The following is an 18,579-nucleotide window of genomic DNA, read 5'->3' as shown; positions in this document are numbered from 1 at the left end:
TTTAAATCACCTGCCTCATTTCCTTTTTTAATTGTTTTTGCCTGTTTATAACACTCTTCAAATTAAGATACTTCTAGAGGCCCATATTTTCACTTTATATCACTTCATATCCTTGAGTTTAAAGGAAGAGTCCTTTATATGTCTATTTCCAGTCTTTGAACATTTTCTGCAGATTTGCATTCTCAAAAATAAATCAATTTCTCTTCCATGACATGGCTGTGGACCTACCACTCTCAAACACAAACCACAAAAACATTGACAGTGCCCTGCAGTCCCTTCCATTCCATTACCCTGTTCACCAGAAGATCGCAGAATCCAAGAGACCCCACAGCACTGAACCTAACCTAAAGAGGAAGGCAAAAAAGGGCTAAGAGGTGGAGCAATAAGTATCAACAAAGGAGTAGATAACAGGGCACATGAAAAAGGTCACACACAGACTCCTGATTAATTGGCTGGGGTTTTACATATATCAGAAAATCAGGAAAGGTCTGTGGTCAACAGATCTGTACATGGTAATTCAGTAGTTAGTATTGATGCTAATAAAAAAAACTCCAAAACCTCTACACCTCACAATTTTACATTAGATATCTAAGGATCACAGAATGATGGTTTTTATTGTTACCAAAGCACTGCCCTGGGACTTGTCCATTATAATCCCTATACTGCCTTAAGAGTAACAAAAGTGCTCTTGAAAACTTAAAAATCTTGCTTGTGTTCCTTATTCTAGATGTATGACTTTTCGATACTAAAGCATATTTTTGAGTGTACACAAGTTACTAAAAAAGCCTAGATTACTCTAAAGAACTATGCTGGCATCATTGCTACTTGGTATTCAACAATCTTTGCATCAGTCATACTTGTTTTTAGACTGATCTTTGATTACACTCCTTTGATAAAACTGTTTGAAAACATGAACATTTAGTGTTACAGCTATGCAGTTACTTTTATGCCAGTCTTGTAATCTTATCAAAGCATTAAGTCAGCTTTCTTGGCAATAGCTGTTTTCCCTAGAACTACATTGATTTGCATTAATTACATTCTTTCCCTTTAATTATTTTTTGTTTTAATCTGCTTAGTCATGTATGAGTTTTCTGTTAGGTGACAGTCTGACCCAGTGATAGTCAACTCACTTCACGTTTTTTACATATTGGCATTAGCACAGCCTTCAGAAACCTCCACACCAAAGGCTACAGTAGATATCAGCAGGTCAGAGATCTAACAGTAGAACCTTAATTGTATACATTAATTCTATACAAATAGACCAGTAATAGACATTACATCGAGACCTATCGGAAATCCCCAATTCCACTAAAATTTAAAATAGGATTAGTCCATATAGAAGCAATGAAACTATGGCCAAATGAACAAATTCAGATTCTCACATTTCTTTCCAGTATATAATTGTTTGCCCTAATGTTATGTTGCAGAAGACCCAGACAAACATTAGTACCGATTTCTAGAGGGGCTAAAGAAGTTAAGTGTCTGCAAAAGACAAGGATATTAATAAACCAGTACTTTTATTTAGTCTTTGAGTAATATTCATATATGCTGTTATATAAAGACACATATTTAAAACATAACAGTAATATTTAAAAGTTTAACTTTCATGAATCTATAGAAATAGCATTCACAAAAAAAGAACATATAGAGTAGCAATAAATTAGAACTACTTTAAAGTGATACATGCTCTTAGTGGTGAAAACTACTTCATGTTCTGGTCCCTCTGACTGAAAAATAATATAATGGAACTTTTATAAGTACAGAAAGGTTGAAAAAGGTGATCAGAAGCAAAAAACTTTTCCCTAATTATGTTAAGATTCCCCTTCTTTAAAAAAATGGTAAGCAAAGCCTATAAAACATTTACACTTTTACGTAAAGAGTGTCAATAGGGATTTTTTTTTTCACTATTCTTAGAAAAAAATAAAGCAATCATAAGGCATAACTCACCATTTGGATTTCTGAAACTTTGATATACTTTAAATTGACTGTTTTACTGCACAAATGCCCATTAAGTCTTTCAAAAACTCTTGAGAATAGTCAACTAGGTAAGGACATTGAGTCCATGCCCACATTTTGTTTTTCATTCCCACTGCTTGAAAAATGTGTTCAAGCTTTTTCCTATTTTATATATATGTATATATATATAAAATATCACATAGCCTCTTATCATAAAAGTTGTATTAATCTTCCTAATACCACAAAATGGTGATGGTCACATTGTATTGGTAGTATCAATCTCTTCTGATTATACCCCATATATTTCTCCTTTCAAGCATTTATTTCTTTCTTGTATTTAAAGTTCCTTTGGAGTCTCATCTCTTTCTGTTTCCTCAAATCACTTTGTTTCATCAGTTAACTAACAGGCACCTTGTAACTATCCACTTGTCTCCCTCTCCGGTACACATACGTCTGATTCTGCCCTATATTATATGAAATAGGAGACTCTTGTAATCTCCAAGCATCTCTTGCCATCTCAGATCATAACATACAGGAGCTGCACAGTAAGTGACAACTAGTATGATATAACTAATCACAACTCGGGGGCCCAGATAAGGTCAATCTAATAAAAATTATTATTATATCATTAAAATGATCCAGGCATTCTTTACTCAAAAAGAAAGAAACCTTTTAGACCAGAAGTTTTCAGAGCTAAATCCTTTCTTCTTTGGGTATACAATTTCAGAGAAACTGCCAGACTTATTTTCAGTGTAAGCTACTGTGCTAGAACACTCAAAAGATGTTGTAGCAGAAAGTAATTTGATTTTAAAATCCTGATCAGTTTATTGTGCAATGAAGCAGTAAACAAAACCTTGCATTGTTGGAGGAAAAAAACCTCAAACACAAAAACCAAACAGCACAGACTAAAGCAAGGCTGTTTAATCACAGAACTCTGTGATTCAGAGCAAGTTCATCAAACTTTACTAACGATAGATGTTATGTTGACTTTATTTCTTTTTTTCCCAAAACCTTCCTATCATTACAACCACCAAAAAGTAAACAATATTCCAAGCAGACATCAACCTTGGGATCATCTTATTTAATAGCATTCTGATCACGTTTTCAAGAAGTTTTATATGGAGAAGTGGAAACAGCTGTGAGATGACCAGACACGTGCTCTAAGTCGGTAAATACATAACACGATGTAAATAAATACAGCCCAGATCTATTTATAGCCCAGAGAAGCTAAGTACATTATCCTAGCAGAGACATAGCTCCTGGTTAGAAATTAGCTTATGGCCCCCTGAAGCCACGTGGAGCAAAAGATAGTTTAGACATGTTCTGAATAGCACATCTCTCACGTGTCAGACACCATGAAAACCCCGTCTGGACAAACCACGGCTGGGTCTATAAACCCAGGACATTTGGGCAAAATCACAAACCAGCCATGCCTTTGTATAGAGCGATACTAACTTGAAGACACTCAGATTGGTGTTGTTTATTTTTTATATCAAAACCAACTTCTGCAAGCTCTTGTAATCCGTATAGCAGTAATAAAATATCGCGCAGAAGAAAGACTTAACTAGCTAAATACAACTAGAACAGTTCCAGACGATTTCAAGCTAAAAATAGGCTGTTATTTCCCAAAGCTGGCAGTGACCCACATTGAGGTGTTTCCCCGGTTGCCGGTGTCCAGGCAGGGACCGCCGGCCATGCCGCTATCCCTGAGGCACCATGGGTGCTTCCCACCGCCGGCTGCAGCTCCTCAGGCAAGCCCTGTGCCCTGGGAGACGCTTTCCCTGGAGGGGGGGGGGAGCACCAGGCTGAGCGAGCCGTGTTCTCGCACCGCTTCTGGCCTACTGGGCTGAGCTCCCATCTGCAACACCAGAATCACGGTTTTCATCTCGACTTAAAGGACGCAGCGTAATCTGCGGGCAGAACGCCCTAAGACCTTCCTGTCGGAATTAAAGTCGTCAGAGCGGTTTTGCAGCCCGCGGGCGAAGGGGCCGACGGATTAAACCCGCGCGGGGCCGCCGCTGCGCCATCCCGTGTCTTACGACCCGCGCGGAAGCGGCTCTGCCGCCTCGCCCCGCCACGGCGGGCACAGGGCTGCGCAGCGCCAGCCGGCCGGCCCGCACCGGCGGCGCAGGGAACAGTCTGGAACTCTCCGTCCCGGGGGAGCCGGGGCTCGCGCCAGGCGCTTCCCGGCGAATCCACCGGCGCGTGCGGGCGGGGCGCGCGCGGGGTGTCCCGGCGCGGCCCCGAGGGGCGCTCCCCGCGCCGGCCCCATTCACGAACCGGTTCCCGCCGGCCGCCTCCGCCTCTCGCGCCCGCCCGCCCCGCCTCCGCCCCGCCCCCCGAGGCCTCGCGCCCGCCCCGGACTCGTCGATGGCACCGTTGATTGGGTGGATGCGACGCCCGTCAGTGGCGTAAGGGGCGGGCTCCAGGACGCTCGTGCGGGAGGCGGCGCCGAGAGTCGCTCCTGGTGCAGCCGCGTCCGCCCGGCGCCGCCCGCAGAGCCGCCCGCCCGCTGCAGCCGCTGTATGGTCCTTCCCCGCGCTGCCGCCGCCGCCGAACCCCCGCCGGCAGCTCCGCGGCCTCCAGCGCCTCCTCCTCTTCCTCCTCCTGGTTCTGCTCCTCCTGCCCCCGGCGGTGGCGCCCGCACCCCGGCTGTATGATCAGGCTACAGTCTTCAATGAGTAACCATATTCCTGTGAGTGCCGCCCGCCCGCGCCCCCCTCCCTGGCCCCTCGGCTACCGAGCTTCTCCTCGCCCTCTACCCTATCTCCTCCATGTTGTCTCTTTGTTCTGTCGCCCGGGCCGCGCCGGCTGCGGGCGCCTTCTCGAAGCGCCGGGCTGCGGCTCCCGTCGGGCGGGCCGCTGGGGAGCCGAGCCCGCTCGGCTGCGGCACGGCTCGGCCTCCCTCCCCCTCGGCGCCCCTCTCCTGCCACAGCCTGCTGGCGCCCCTCTTCCCTCCTCCACCGAGAAAGGAGGAGGTGGCGACCTCTCCGCGGTTCCTGGGCGGCCCGACTCGGGCACAAAGCCGCTTTGTGAGCTCGGCTGCCGCTTGCCCCGCCCGCCGGCCTGGCCTCCCCACCAGGCTCTTTGCGGCGGAGTCTGCCGGGCCAGGCCGGGCCGCCCGCCGGGAAGGGCAGCGCCTCCGCTGCCGTGGCTCCGCGCCCTGGGCCGTGCCGGGAGCCCCCTGCCGGGGGGAAGCCGAGCCGGGCGGCGGCTCCGGGGGACAAGATGGCTCCGCGTCGGGAGCCTGGTCGAGGCGTGATGCGAACCCGTGACCGCCGCAGTCGGGGCGACGGCCCGGCCTGGCCCGCGGGGCGCTGTCCCGGGCGGGACAGTGACTCCGTTCCGGGGAGAGATTGGGACAGGCAGGCCGCGAGCGCGGCACCCCGCGGTTGCGGGGCGGCCGTAGCCCGGGGCTGCCCGGGCAAGCCGGGGCTTGCCCGTGGGCGGCTGGTTGCCAGGCTTGGCTGCCAGGCTTGGCTGCCGCGGCCAGCGCTCGCCCCCCGCCGCGGCCCCACGTGCGCGGCTGCGGCCGGGGCAAAGGCGGCCGGGCGGCTGCTTTGTCTCCGCCGTACTCGGGCGGGGAGTTAGTGCCGGCTGCGAGCGAGGACGTGAGTCCTTTCCAAAATGAGCTCTATGCAGTAGAGGTGGGGTATGCCCGAACTCGGGTGTGCAGTCGGCATTGTTCGGCAGGAAAAGTCCGCAGACGAGTCATTAAATTCATGTTGAAGCGGATGTTTCTGTAACAATCTGCTTTAAGCCTCAAAAGCTCACGAATACAGTGAAGTATCTTAATTTTGTCCGAAACTGCTTTCAAGACCTTGCCTTCTGACCTTTCAAGGAAGGCACTTCCCTCTGGAGGTGGATCACAGTTCAGCTTCAGAAGGTTTCACTTGCCAGTTTTTGCTTCGTTTTCCTTTTTTAACTCACCTAGTAATCTCTGTGCCTTGTGCTGTGTAACATCTGTGACTACAGAGTCTGTATTTAAGCAGGAAAAAATCAAACAATGCACGGCTTGCTGGTGGTAGTATGCCCTCCAAAAGTAGGGAAGCAAGAAAGACAGAGAATTAACAAAATCAAGTCATCTATGACAATAGAAGCAGGATTGTTTGCTTAGTGGTAGCCAGCTATGCACATCGCAAGTATTATGAGCTGACAATTGTACAGGTTTGGTGGCATGAAGGTCCAGTAATATGGTGTTTCTTATTTCTGCTACAGACAACTTTCCAATATGTCTTCCTGCATTTGCTGAGTCTTTCAGAAGCAGTGACTCAGAAGTATGAACTCTGTCTCTTTTTAATCTTATAAAACTGCCAAATCAAGAAACCTGAAGATTACACCTAAATGTCAGATCATATTATTCCAGCGATGGAACAGCAAAGGGTTTTGAAATTGTCTTACAGAAACAGAGTTGTTTCATGGGGAAAATGTGGAAGAGGTAATACAATAATTGCACAGGCGTGAGAGGAAATATGAGAATGAGAAGTAAAAATGCTTGACAGATATAGTAAGAGCCAAGGCAACAGGATTTCATTGTCTTACTAAAACTAAATGTGTCAGTAAGACAGTAAATAAATAGAAGTTAGCCCTATCTAATAACTGATATTGAGTGAAAGTTTCATGTTCTGACAAAATACGCACCACATAAGAATGCCGGATCTGTCCCAGTGTGTAGGCTCACAGTAAGCAATCACTTGTTTTAAACATTAACCAGAAGACCCAGATAAGGGTATTAATGAACAATAAGCAACAGATTGTTACCTTCTTCAAAAAATTAAAACTCACTCTATTGGATCAATGGAAGAAATACTTCTGTGTTAAATGAAAGTCTTTACTGCTTTCTTCTCAGTTGCAACTTTCTGTTAGGCATTCATGGCTTAATTGAACTTGATGAAATACATGTAGACATTTATTGCTGTACGTGCTATATTTCTCATGTTATTGCTTAAAACATAATGGAATAATTATTTAATAAAATGACAGGATTTATGTAGTTTGCTATTGAAGTGACAGTGTTCAGTCACTTGGAGATTCCTTTTAGAAACTCAGGAGGAAGTGCTAGACAAGGGGATGGATTGGTTTCTGTGATGTCTAGTTTTTTCCAATACCACTTAAGGCTTCTTTGCATGCTGTTTTTGTGGTCCAAGCAGAAGAACTTTGAACCAGATCACATGGCCTTGGTTTCATCATCTCTAAAAGTTGCATTGACTTGTTATTCAGGAAGTTTTGAGATAATTTTTTCTTCCCCCTTCGCTGCATACTTGAACCACAAGAATATCCTTCCGGCATAGAGCATGTCACAACAAATTTATTATAAACCTTTAGATTCTCCCTTCCCATTGGAGAGATATGAATGTATTTTCATAGGCAATGGGTTGCTTTCCATGGTCTAAAATGGACAGTGTTATCGCTGTGGATATCATAGGGACAGGCATTTATGTGCCCAGTAGATAGGAGGTGCATCTTGTCAAGAGTAGCTTTAAAAAGGTGTGCCTCTACCTTGCGTAATGGCTTTGCAGTTTGTACCTCTTACCCTTCCACTCTTCCCTGTCTGCTTTGGCAGTTGCTACTGAGGCCTTGAGTTGTAAGAGGAAGTTGGAGGTATTTGTCATTCAGTATCTTTTTGTTGGGTTGTAAGTTAGAACAATGAACTTCCTTGCAGGTGTTCTCAAATAGTCGTGAAACTTAGTTTATTTTAGTTTTCGAGTTTTTAGTCCTGTGGTTTCAGTAGGTGACTGTGTGTCAGGTCTTGACTTAGGAGAATGTGAGACCACATAGTTGGATCTGGGTATATATTTTTGGTCTATGAGCAGGTGGATTGAACAACCATGAACCATCTTGCATATCTTCTGAATGTAAAGTGTCATATAATTGTGCTTACAAGTGCTTTTGTTTGCATGCTTTTCAAGAAGCTACTGAGTTGTGAACCAGACTGTCAACAGTGTGAAATAACTGTGCATCTCTCTGCTTTCCCCATGTCAGTAAAGAACTAATAGATTACTTTCTTAAACCATTTTTGTCAGACATGAGTGATTGTTTCAAACCCCAAATAAACAGCCACGTGAATCTGCTTGTCAGTGATGACAGGTACTTCACCTTTCTGTCCCTGAGAAGGGCATGAATCAAAGCCTTCCTTTTCAAAATGCCTTCTTTCTGCTTGAACAGACTATTCTCTAACTTATCCTAGCTTGAATTGTAGTAGGTCATACAATCATAATTAATGCAGCTATAATGGACAGGTTACCTTCTCTCAGTAAGTTGTCCTGGCATATTAACCCTGGTTTTGTTTTTCAAGTTTATTTTGATGGCTCTTATGGTCTAAATGTTGGGCTTTCTGTTGGGATGGAAATTGCTACTTTTTCAAAAAATCCTTCAGTGTTAAATTTCCTCAAGGAAAATGTATATGTAAATTGAAAAGAACATGCTGGGGTACCCAACTTGATGGTACAAGTGATGAGTTGGTGTTACTCTGTTAAAGAACCTTTGCATTCAGCACTACATGTTTGAATTTCGGTTATGCAACTTCTTGCTTTCATGCACTGTCTTGACTGTTTTGATAGCTTACCTACCAAAACTATATGAGACAAAATAAATTATTTTTAAAGATGTATTTCCAGGCCATTTGAAAGCTCATTACACCATTTGAGTTCCCTCAAAGCCTGAGGTCATCACTACTACAACACTATTTTCATAGCTGATTTCTCATCTTCCAGGTCTTTTTGCTGAAAGTGATTGAAGCCTTGTACTCTGGCTTAACTGCAGAAACAGAAACAGCATGCCCATTTACTGCTTACCTTTAATTTTTACTTGACTCCCAGAACAAAATGAAGCTAGGTTGGCAAAGCTGTCTTGGGATAGTACAGAGTGTTGCTGCCTAAAGGAGTTGGTCTGTCTGTGAAACTTCCCTGCTAGTATTGGTGAGAAGTGATGGCATTCACATCAAAGGAAATGTGAGCTTTGGTTCTCTGTAGTTGCCAAAGCAAACAGTGATGCTTAAATACATGCTTGGTTAAGTCCTTAGATGTGTGAATTACTAAGGTTCTGATGTGTTTAATACTGACTGTTAAACCAGTAATTAACAAAGTGAATTCCTTTGTAAGGGTTAATGACACATGTAACTCAAACATAACATTGCATAATATACTTGCTTCTGCTTTGTATAAGAATTTGAACTGTGCACCCAGTTTTTAAAATGTCATCAGCAATCTGCACTAAAAAAGAAAGATTTTTTTCCTTAACTGCTGCCTGCCCTTTTCAGTGTTTACTGGTTTGTCTGGTATCTTGAGAACTCCCTAGTTGCAGACTAAGGACAGCCTGCCTAGAAGACTGGATGAAACCTGGTTACTTCTTTCTTCCTACCTGCCCTGGTATCGTGACATGTTAAATGTTCTTTTCTCCCCAAAATCTTTGTTTTGCCAGTTGAAAGGTTTTCATCCTAATGACTTCATTCTGTGTGCTCAACCTTACTTGCATGCATTTGTATTTCTGACAGCCTTCACTCCCTCATCCTTTAACAGGGCATGGGTCTGTATATGATTCTTAGCAGTCTTAAGAAGAGATAGACATGAAATCTGCCAGTGCAGTGCAAAAAGCAGCATGAGACCTTGTGCAGCTATATCTGCTTAAAGCTCTCCTGTCCCTTTTTGCTCTTCTGCTTCTTAAACTAATTGAAAGTGGCTTTAAATAAGTTACCTTCAGTTCTTTTTTTCAGTTGCTATTTTAGCTGTTCCCTAGATGTGGTCCTAGGAGGCTTTAAGTGCACACCTGCCACCTTGCTAGGGCATGGCTGGTGAGTCAGATGATGATTCTTGGAGTTCTTCCGAGTCTGAATTCTTCTGGTTCCTGTTACTCTGTTGACCTTTGACTTAAGAAGATCCTTCTTACTCCTTTTCCACACCTATTATATTTAGAGTTCTTGCTCTCTCAAGTTCTTAAAGGTAAATACTGAAGTAGGTTTTTTTACAAGTAGCTGGCAAACTTAATCCTATAGGTCTGCATCGCTGCCAGGTGGTGGTAGTACCTCTGGAGTGGCAGCAAAGTGGATGTGAAATTGTCATCTCATTTTCTTTCTGTTAACTTACCTCGTTTTTGTTAGCAGGTTGGGGTTTTTTTTGTGTGTATCTTTGTTTTGTTTGTTTTTTACAAGTCATGCCTCTGTCTTAACATGCATGTTAAAACTCTTACCAGGAAGCTGTCTGAAAACATGAAAATAGGTTGACTCATCAACATAATTACTTTTTTCTGCTAAGTATTTGTAGGATTGATTATGTTTCTCTCTAATACCTAAGTATGTTTAGTGGACATGTGGTTCAACTTGTACCTCTCTTTTGGAAAACAACTCCCCTCTTCTTCCCTCCTGTTCTCTAGACAGGTACAAGCAGTAATACTGGTAGAGTAGCTGGGCACGAAACTTAACGTATCTGCTGTAAGGGTTTTCTGGTGTGTAAAAGCATGTATGGGTGGGTCATTTACAACATCTACAAATAAATACACAACTTGGAGCAGTTCATTTGCTATCTTAATTCCTGGTCATTTCTTGCAATTATATATATATATAAATTTAACTATAGCTAAGCAGCATACTACTGGACAGGAATGACCTGTTCAATAAACTTGCCTATGTAAGTTTTTAGCCTAGACCATTACTGCTTTCTCAGTATATTAATGAAGTCATGGTGTAAAAAGACTTCTATGTTAAAGCATATGAAGGTTGCCATTGGTCTTCAGCCTTTAGCGTGTGAAATCTTTCTTAGTTACAAATCTGTGTGCCTCAAAAGCCTCTGTTCAAAAGCTCCCATTGTATTGTTAGGCCACAAAGACTGGATTTGCTTTCAAGGCCTCCTGTTTGAGTCAGGTGGATTTATACTCATTTTTCTCTGTAACTTTAGTAGATATTGTGATGTCTCTCAATTTAAAATGGAGAAGGCAGTTGTATGGGTGTCCCGGAATAACTATTCACTTCATAAATGCTGGGGTTCTTACAACATGTTGCTGTGTTTAGCATAGCTGAAGTTTGTGTTTTAATACATTACCGGATTTGGTGTTGCAAAAACCCTATATGGAAACTTTGTAATAAGTAAATGTATTTATTTCTAGCAATTTATGCTAAGAAGGTAACAGGATTGTTACAGAAAACTAATTCTTGGGGTAAAAAATAAACCTTGTGAAACTGCTTAGTTGCTGTGTTTTTATTTTTTTAATTTTATAAAGCTTGATGTCTTATAACCTTATTTCACCTGTACTCATTATGCTTTTTGTCCCCCCTCTCTTTACAGCAGTTCTGTGGTGTTCTTGGTCACACATTTATGGAGTTTCTGAAGGGCAGTGGAGACTACTGCCAGGCACAGCACGACCTCTATGCAGACAAGTGAACTGTAGAAATCCATTACTACTCCACCAAGAAGCCCCCCTAAGAGTGGTTGACCAGGATAAGAAGTGTTGAATTGAAATTGGCAGAGCATTTAACAACGGAATTCAGACCTGGATGGGGTAAACCTCAGTGCACTGCCTTTCTTTTGCCTCAGTATTACTGGATTGAAGAATTGCTGCTTCTTGTTAGGAGGTTCATTTCATTTCCCATTGCTCCCAACTTCATTCTTCCAAGCACTGAGAATTTCACGTGGAGTATAGTGACGTAGACTTCGGTTTCTCTACATCACTTCTATATTAGAATTTTTTTTAATCCTTTCATAATCTTGTTGCATGTTTAACTAAATCAATATGGCCCGAATGAACCGCCCAGCTCCTGTGGAAATCACCTACAAGAACATGAGATTCCTGATCACACATAATCCAACCAATGCAACCTTAAACAAATTTATAGAGGTAAGAACCTACAGAGGTACAGAATTCTTACTGGTGTATTTTTTAATCCCTGAACAGCATGCTATTTTTCCTTTACTAGCTGATAACTGCTGTAAAAGCTATATGAGGAGGTACTGAGACTGTATATTGATTTTTCTTTTCAAATACTGGCGTTGTGCTTTGAAGATCTGCAGACAAATCTGCAGATATCTGCAAATCTGCAGACAAATCACATATACTCAGGCCTACACAAATGTAATTCTGAGAGAGAAGTAATAATTATACTGTCTACTACATGGTACATTAAGTACATTGTTTAGGTCTGAAAACAGGAATTATCTAGCAGAGTTATGTGTAGAACAATACAAACATCTCTTAGTGGTCAGGGCTCACATTCAGATGGGCTGAAGTGGTGTAACATTTCATTGTACTTCCTGCATGGTGATACATATTGTGGGTCAGAACCTTAGGATCTAGTACAGGATTGCAATAACTTTCACCGTCTAGCTTCTTTCACTATTAGCAGATCATGGTTTTAGTGTAGCTTAAGAGGATCCTCTGTGTCATAGCGTCTCCTTGAGTGAAATTTGTGGCAATAGGCTTACTCTGCACCCAGAGCTGCTGAAGCTACTTTTAAGTGCTTTGATACATGCTACCGACTAAAGCCAGTGGCTTGGAATATATTGCTAGTACTGAATTTATCATCTAAACCATGTTGGAACTATGAGTTGCATGGTTGGATAAAGTGTGTGTGTGTATGCTAATAAGTTCCTTGCAGAGCTACTTTCGTGGGGAGGTCCAAGTTTGCTAAGTCCCTCCTTAGTGAGATTTTGGCTGCACTATGGCTCAATTCTGCGTTCAGTGCAGGATTATTTACAGGAAATAGATCAAGATAACTCTTGCTTGCCTTTATACTCTCACAAGTAGATCAGGTGTGCTTAGGTTATGCTTCAGTTGTTACCGTGACAGTTGCAGTGTGAATAATATTTGTTGCAGGGAGAATGAGGAGGGATTGGTTTTTTTTGTTTGGTTTTTTTGTTGTTGTTTTTGGTTTTTGGTTTTTTTTTATGTAGGATAATAGCAAAATGGGAAGCTAAATCTAGTCACGACAACTCTGGAACTGGAATAATTTATTGGCCTGTGCTTGTAACTCTTAAGAGTAAATGGTCTAACAACCCTGTTGTTTTAAGTGGGGGGGGAAGATTTGAAATTTGCTCAGAATACTTGTAGTGAGGTATGTAGCTTTGCAAACCAGGAAGCTTCCTGTTCCTTTAAAATGAGTGATCTTTTGTTGATAGACTACTTGATTAATCATTATTTATCAGGATCTGATTTTAAAAGAAAAAAGTCTGATCCAACATAACAAAACTTAATCTGCACATACTATATTTGTAGAAAAGCCTAAAGTATCTGATGTTAGCACACAAGTTTTCTTTCCAGCTTTCAGCTGAAAAGAAATTAGTTCTTTTTCAGTCATTTCAGCTTTCTGTGTCTTTGCAGGATGGCAAGCATTTGCATGAGTTTTGCTACTGAAAATTTTGGAATTAATTACTAAGTTAGCTTATTGAAAAAATTAAATGGTAAGTGAAGTTAGTTTACTCTTTCAGCATTTTTTTTTTTTCGTTTTTTTTTTTTTCACTCTCTAGGAACTTAAGAAATATGGTGTTACCACAGTGGTAAGAGTGTGTGAAGCTACTTATGACACTGCTCCGGTGGAAAAAGAAGGCATTCAGGTTTTGGTAAGTAGTGTAGAAACAGACTTCAAAACCAACGCATTTCCCTCTACCTCCTTCCCCCCAAAAATATTATTTGACACCATCTTATTAACTTTAAGTGTATTCTAGCAACTGGTGGAGGAAAAAGATGTGGAGACATCTGTTCTTGTCAGGGCAGTTTTGAGCTAAGTCATGTGATCAATGAAAACTCTGATAGAGAGGAGTGTATTTGTAATACTGCTAAAGTTAGACTACTAGAAAATTGTAGGTTTGAGTGGTTTCCTCAGCTGTCATCTCTTTATCCATTGTGTCTCCTCCTTTTTTTTTGCTTATGTATACAGCTTACAAGAATTGTCTTTGTGTTTGTCATCTTGTGTTCTAGGACTGGCCCTTTGATGATGGTGCTCCACCATCCAACCAGATTGTTGATGATTGGCTAAACCTCCTTAAAGTTAAATTTCGTGAAGAACCTGGTTGTTGTATTGCTGTACACTGTGTTGCTGGTCTTGGAAGGTGGGTGAAGTTTTAAAGGTTTGTTGAACAGTCATTCCTGGTCAGACTTGTTAAGATCTAGTGCAGAAGCTTAAGGCAAATGTAAAAGAGTCATGTATCCAGGAATGATCTTAGGCTTAAAAGTAGTTAAGGTGGCAGGAAACTATTGTATGTATTTATTAAAGATCTTTAGGTCAAGAGATGATGCTTTGGTCACAGCTCTTACAAAGTCTATAGAATTAAGTTAACAAGTATATTCTTGTACTGAGTATATTGATGAGTGCTCCATTGAGATTTTTTTGTCTGTTTTTCCCTAATGGATTTGGGTTTTTAGCACTTGCCTGCTTTCTTTCCATCTCTGTTTCAGCAGTATTGTCAGTCTCCTTGAACCAAGGGCATTGTAACTATTAACCACAAACAAATGGGTGGTTCTGGCACATGAAGACCAGCTTTCATCCATCACCTGTCTGGGGGATGAAAAGTGTTTTCCAAAGCTATCTGTCTCATTTCTAAGTGACACAAAAATTTTTAGGCATAATACTAAATACTCTTCTCTTAGCCCTGTTCCTTCTGTCTGCTGCTATGATCTTGAATAGAGTTCCAACAGTTGTGAGAAAATGGTTTTTTTGCTGTTCTAGTCTACCTGGGAACTAGATCTGTTCAAAAAGGAGTTTCTATATTCTAGCCATGGATTTCAGCATGTCCAATATAAAATGGAGGTTTCTTGGCCTTGTTGTCCATAAGCCTGGCTTATCCATTGCATTATGGCTTCACACATAACAAAGTTCATTGTAGTGATGAATGTTACCAAAACAAGTCCTCTTCTGCTGCTTAGAATGATACTGGTTGGTTTTTCCTCAAAACAGGGCAGTTAATGAGTTGAAAAGACGGTCCTAGCTTTCTATCCTGTAAGTTTTCTTTTAAATCCCTGGACATACGAAACCACTTAAAGTTACTACTATATGTGCAAGTCTGCTGCTACTGTGTGGTGTGAGGTTTTGTCTTGTATTTTTTTTTTTTTTTTTTGAGTCATAAATTGCTAATGTATTTGAGTTTGATTTAAGTCAAGCTTTTGTAACTGAAAATTGATTTTGTCAGAGGAGGAACACCATGGCAAATGAGGAAATCCTTAGGGGGGAGTGCAGCAGTCTGTGGATTGCATCTGTTCCCACAACTTGTGACACTATTTCTATTATTTGTCAGTTCTTACTGAACTCAACCCCTCTTCTGATTTCTGCTTTGGCATCTTGACTGCTTCTAATGATGATTCATTTTGGAGAATAAAAACCCATATACAACTCTTCCTCAGAATCAATTGATTTGAAACAAATGGTTAAAGGTCACTTGCATTTTATTTCTGTTGTCCTCTCCTGCATCTAAAGTCAGATGAACGAAACTAAGGTTGACCAGAGTTAATTTAAACCCCTATTTAATGAGAATGGCTACTTTAAAACCAGGTGATATTATGTCTCAGTGAATGTAGAAATGCCTTCTGCCTTTTCTGCTTTCCCAGAGAAGAAACATCATATATGCAAAAAACAAAGTAAATTGTTTTTCTGAGTATGCTTTGACACAAACTAAACTGACTTTTTTTTCTGAACCAGAGCTCCAGTCTTAGTTGCTCTTGCACTGATAGAATGTGGAATGAAGTATGAAGATGCAGTGCAGTTCATAAGACAGTAAGTGTGATGCTAACATGTAGCTGTTCCCAAGATTCAGTATGTTGATACATCCTTGGGCACTGAAGAGATGAATGTTATTCTTGTCTTTGATGCTTTTTTTTTTTTTGGTAAGGTATTTAATTTAGTACACCTGAAATTGTACAGCAGACAGTCAGTGTTGTAGGACTTGGACCTGTGGAATTGGCATTTTTCTGTTGAAACTAGAATCTGTACATAATTACTTCGGGAGATTTAAGAAAAACTCAGAACACCCATTAACAAAGCCCCTAGCTTTCAGTTAGATTTGCAGAGTTCTCTTTATTTATTTACATATGAAAGGCAGAATACCTTTGTCTTTTTTGGTGGTCTACTGAAGGCAAATATTTCCTTGAATTTTTTAATCAATGTATGTTAGTTGGATGAGTAGTTTTAGCCTCAGTGTTTTAATGTCTCAGGTTTCAGCTATAGTTAAAAGAAGCTGCATCCATTATAAACAATGACAAAATACTTCTTGCATAATTGCCAGGCCTTTGAAGAATTAAATTGATCTTGTAGTGGTTGTATATAAAATGAGGAATAGGAAGCCAGGTACATACTCAAAACAGTCAGCTAACATGTACATTTTATTTCGCATACAGTTTGAGAAAACAAAGCTCAATTTCTGTTCAGCATCTTATTATTGGGACTTCAAATGTTTATGTACTTTCTTATTATTACCATATTCTTCATAATTATTTTAAGAGAATAAATAACTTCAGCTCTTAAGAAGACCATATTTCATCTGCTCTATAGCTTCCTTTTCAAGTTTCTTCTAAAGATCTTAATGTAAAATCTCTGTCTTGTGCTTACCATAGGCTAGAACACTGTCCAAAATGCTATGTAGCCCTTTGAGCATGTGGTCCAGTGATGTATTTGTGAAAGGAAGCTACCACCCTCTTTCCTGGCACTTAACTTGCAATTATCCCTACTTTGGTTACTGTCTTGACTTGAAGGTGGCTTTTTTAAGTGACCTAAAAATATTTTTCTCTAGTTGGTGATATTATTTCACTGGGCAGTAGACTAAAGTTCCATTTCAAATCTGTTTTTTTCCATCCAGGAAGCGGCGTGGAGCTTTTAACAGCAAGCAACTTCTGTACTTGGAGAAATACCGCCCCAAGATGCGTCTGCGCTTTAAAGACTCCAATGGTCACCGAAATAATTGTTGTATTCAGTAAAGCTCAACAGCCTATAGTACTTCTTTGGGAATAAAGGATGGAAACTAGAATTAAGCAGACTGTATGCCAAGAACATCAGTCTGGTATTTTTTAGTAGTAAAGGAAGCTTCCTTAGGAGTATTTATTAGGCTAAAGGCTCAGTAGAAATGCAACTTGTATGTTTAGCTAAATATGTCTATTTGGAGACCCAGTAAATGTTTTTGCTGTACCCTGTTTCTGAGCTGTCTCCTTGTTCATTAATTATCAGATCAAATATCCTTTAATCATGCCATTGAGTCTTACTGACCTAGTTTTAACTACTAAAAATTGGGGTACTAAAATAAATCAATCTGTAGAGAGATTAGGTGCCAAAATACCCAGCATATCAGCTACATGTTTTTCCTTAAAATGAGCATAGTTCTGATGATGTGAGAACTACCAGCTTATCTGGACCTTACTATCTTTTTTTCTACAGTCATTTCAATATTGAAGAATATGGCCTCTAAAGTAGTCTTGCCTGCTCACTGTATGTTTTGTCTCCCACAATCGCACTAGAATTGTCAGGATTTGCACAGTCTGTCTTTTTAATACTATGAATTACAGCAACTTTTTACCCCTGCATCTGTACTTTTCTGTTACCTGAACCTTTCCATATTACAAGTCATTACTCTGGTTATTCATGTAGAAGATCTTTTAAATTGTACAGAAGCACACAAGTCTTTAATGTCTCCAGACAAAAAGCCTTACAGTAAAATTAATGTTGGCACTTCATGTGCAACTTAACAGAGGGCCTGAAAAGGTTGGGAGGGGCTATTTAATATTTCTAGTAAAATGTTGCCTTTGTCTTGTGCAGGAAGTATAGAATATGCCCTTTACTTTAGTAAATATTTTTTTAAAAGGTAGAAATGCTTTGTTATTGTAGCTAAAAATTCTTAATCAGAAAATTTCTGAAAAAACTTGTAGTTTTCTTTTACTGTACCTATTGAAAGTTGTTTACCAACTATTGCTTTGTTGAAAGTGTGATCTTTTTCTTTTCTTTTCGTTTCTCCTCCTTGAGTTTCTGCTATGACTTGGGCAGACCTCTGTAATATTTTGTATGCCTTTAAAGCTGCGTAACTTAATATTTGGATACTTGATAATTTGTTTTATTATGTAATTGATAAAATGGTGATGTGTATTAATGTTAGTTCAACCATATATTTATACTGTCTTGGGAATGTGTGGTTATAGTTCTGTGGGAGAAATACTTTTGCCAGTGTTCACCAGCTTGTAAAATCTAGTGCGAGAGCTTAAAACATCTAAATAAATACTGAAATGCACTTACGAAGTTTGCTGAAATGCTCATCACTTTCACTTACTTTTGTGTACTTTGTCAGCAATCTCTAGGTGCCTAAATTCAGAATCTAGTCAGGCATCTGTTTTCTTCTTTTCTTTTTTTTAAATCTGGGCCTGAATGTCCCCTTTGCTGTAATGTTTGCTGTTTGTTTTACTCATAAATAAATGTGGACAAAAATTAATGGTAGAAAGTACAGTATTTTTTCATGTAGCTTACTTGTGACTTGCTGCTCCCATACTAAAACAGGTCACTTACTTGCTGTTCTTGAAGCTGTTTTTGTGGTAAAGCAGAAAGGGTATGCATCAGTAAAGATTCAAGAACACTTGAATCATCACCAATTCAGGTAAAAATAGTATGATAGAGTGCTTCATTGTCAAGACTGAAGCTATGTACAATGATGTTCCAAAAATTGTGTTAACAAA

The 18,579-nt window shown here is 40.7% G+C and overlaps 1 protein-coding gene across 2 annotated transcripts; it reads left to right on the top strand.

The window, feature by feature from the left end:
* The first annotated feature begins 4,376 nt into the window (after nt 1–4,376).
* On the top strand, nt 4,377–18,338 carry PTP4A1 (protein tyrosine phosphatase 4A1). 2 transcript variants are annotated; one of them, XM_015622854.1, is made up of 6 exons: nt 4,377–4,651; nt 11,232–11,781; nt 13,407–13,499; nt 13,858–13,988; nt 15,572–15,646; nt 16,725–18,338. In XM_015622854.1, the coding sequence occupies exons 2-6, from the start codon at nt 11,677–11,679 to the stop codon at nt 16,840–16,842; spliced, it is 522 nt and encodes a 173-aa protein (XP_015478340.1). In that variant the 5' UTR covers nt 4,377–4,651; nt 11,232–11,676; the 3' UTR covers nt 16,843–18,338. The 2 variants fall into 2 exon arrangements, with proteins under 2 accessions (XP_015478340.1, XP_015478342.1); XM_015622856.3 differs by having other exon boundaries at nt 4,440–4,651; nt 11,235–11,781.
* The last annotated feature ends 241 nt before the right edge of the window (nt 18,339–18,579 follow it).

The sequence above is a fragment of the Parus major genome, chromosome 3 (genome assembly GCF_001522545.3).
Source record: "Parus major isolate Abel chromosome 3, Parus_major1.1, whole genome shotgun sequence".
NCBI classification, from domain to species: Eukaryota; Metazoa; Chordata; class Aves; order Passeriformes; family Paridae; genus Parus; species Parus major.
The sequence above is the reverse complement of the archived record's forward strand: the minus strand, read 5'-3'. Positions and strand labels throughout refer to the sequence as shown.

Coding starts and splice junctions, on each gene's coding strand:
- PTP4A1 (XM_015622854.1), top strand. CDS start 11,677: ATGGCCCGAATGAACCGCCCAGCTCCTGTGGAAATCACCTACAAGAAC. Junction 11,782..13,406: donor CCTTAAACAAATTTATAGAG/GTAAGAACCTAC, acceptor TTCACTCTCTAG/GAACTTAAGAAATATGGTGT. Junction 13,989..15,571: donor TGTGTTGCTGGTCTTGGAAG/GTGGGTGAAGTT, acceptor TTTCTGAACCAG/AGCTCCAGTCTTAGTTGCTC.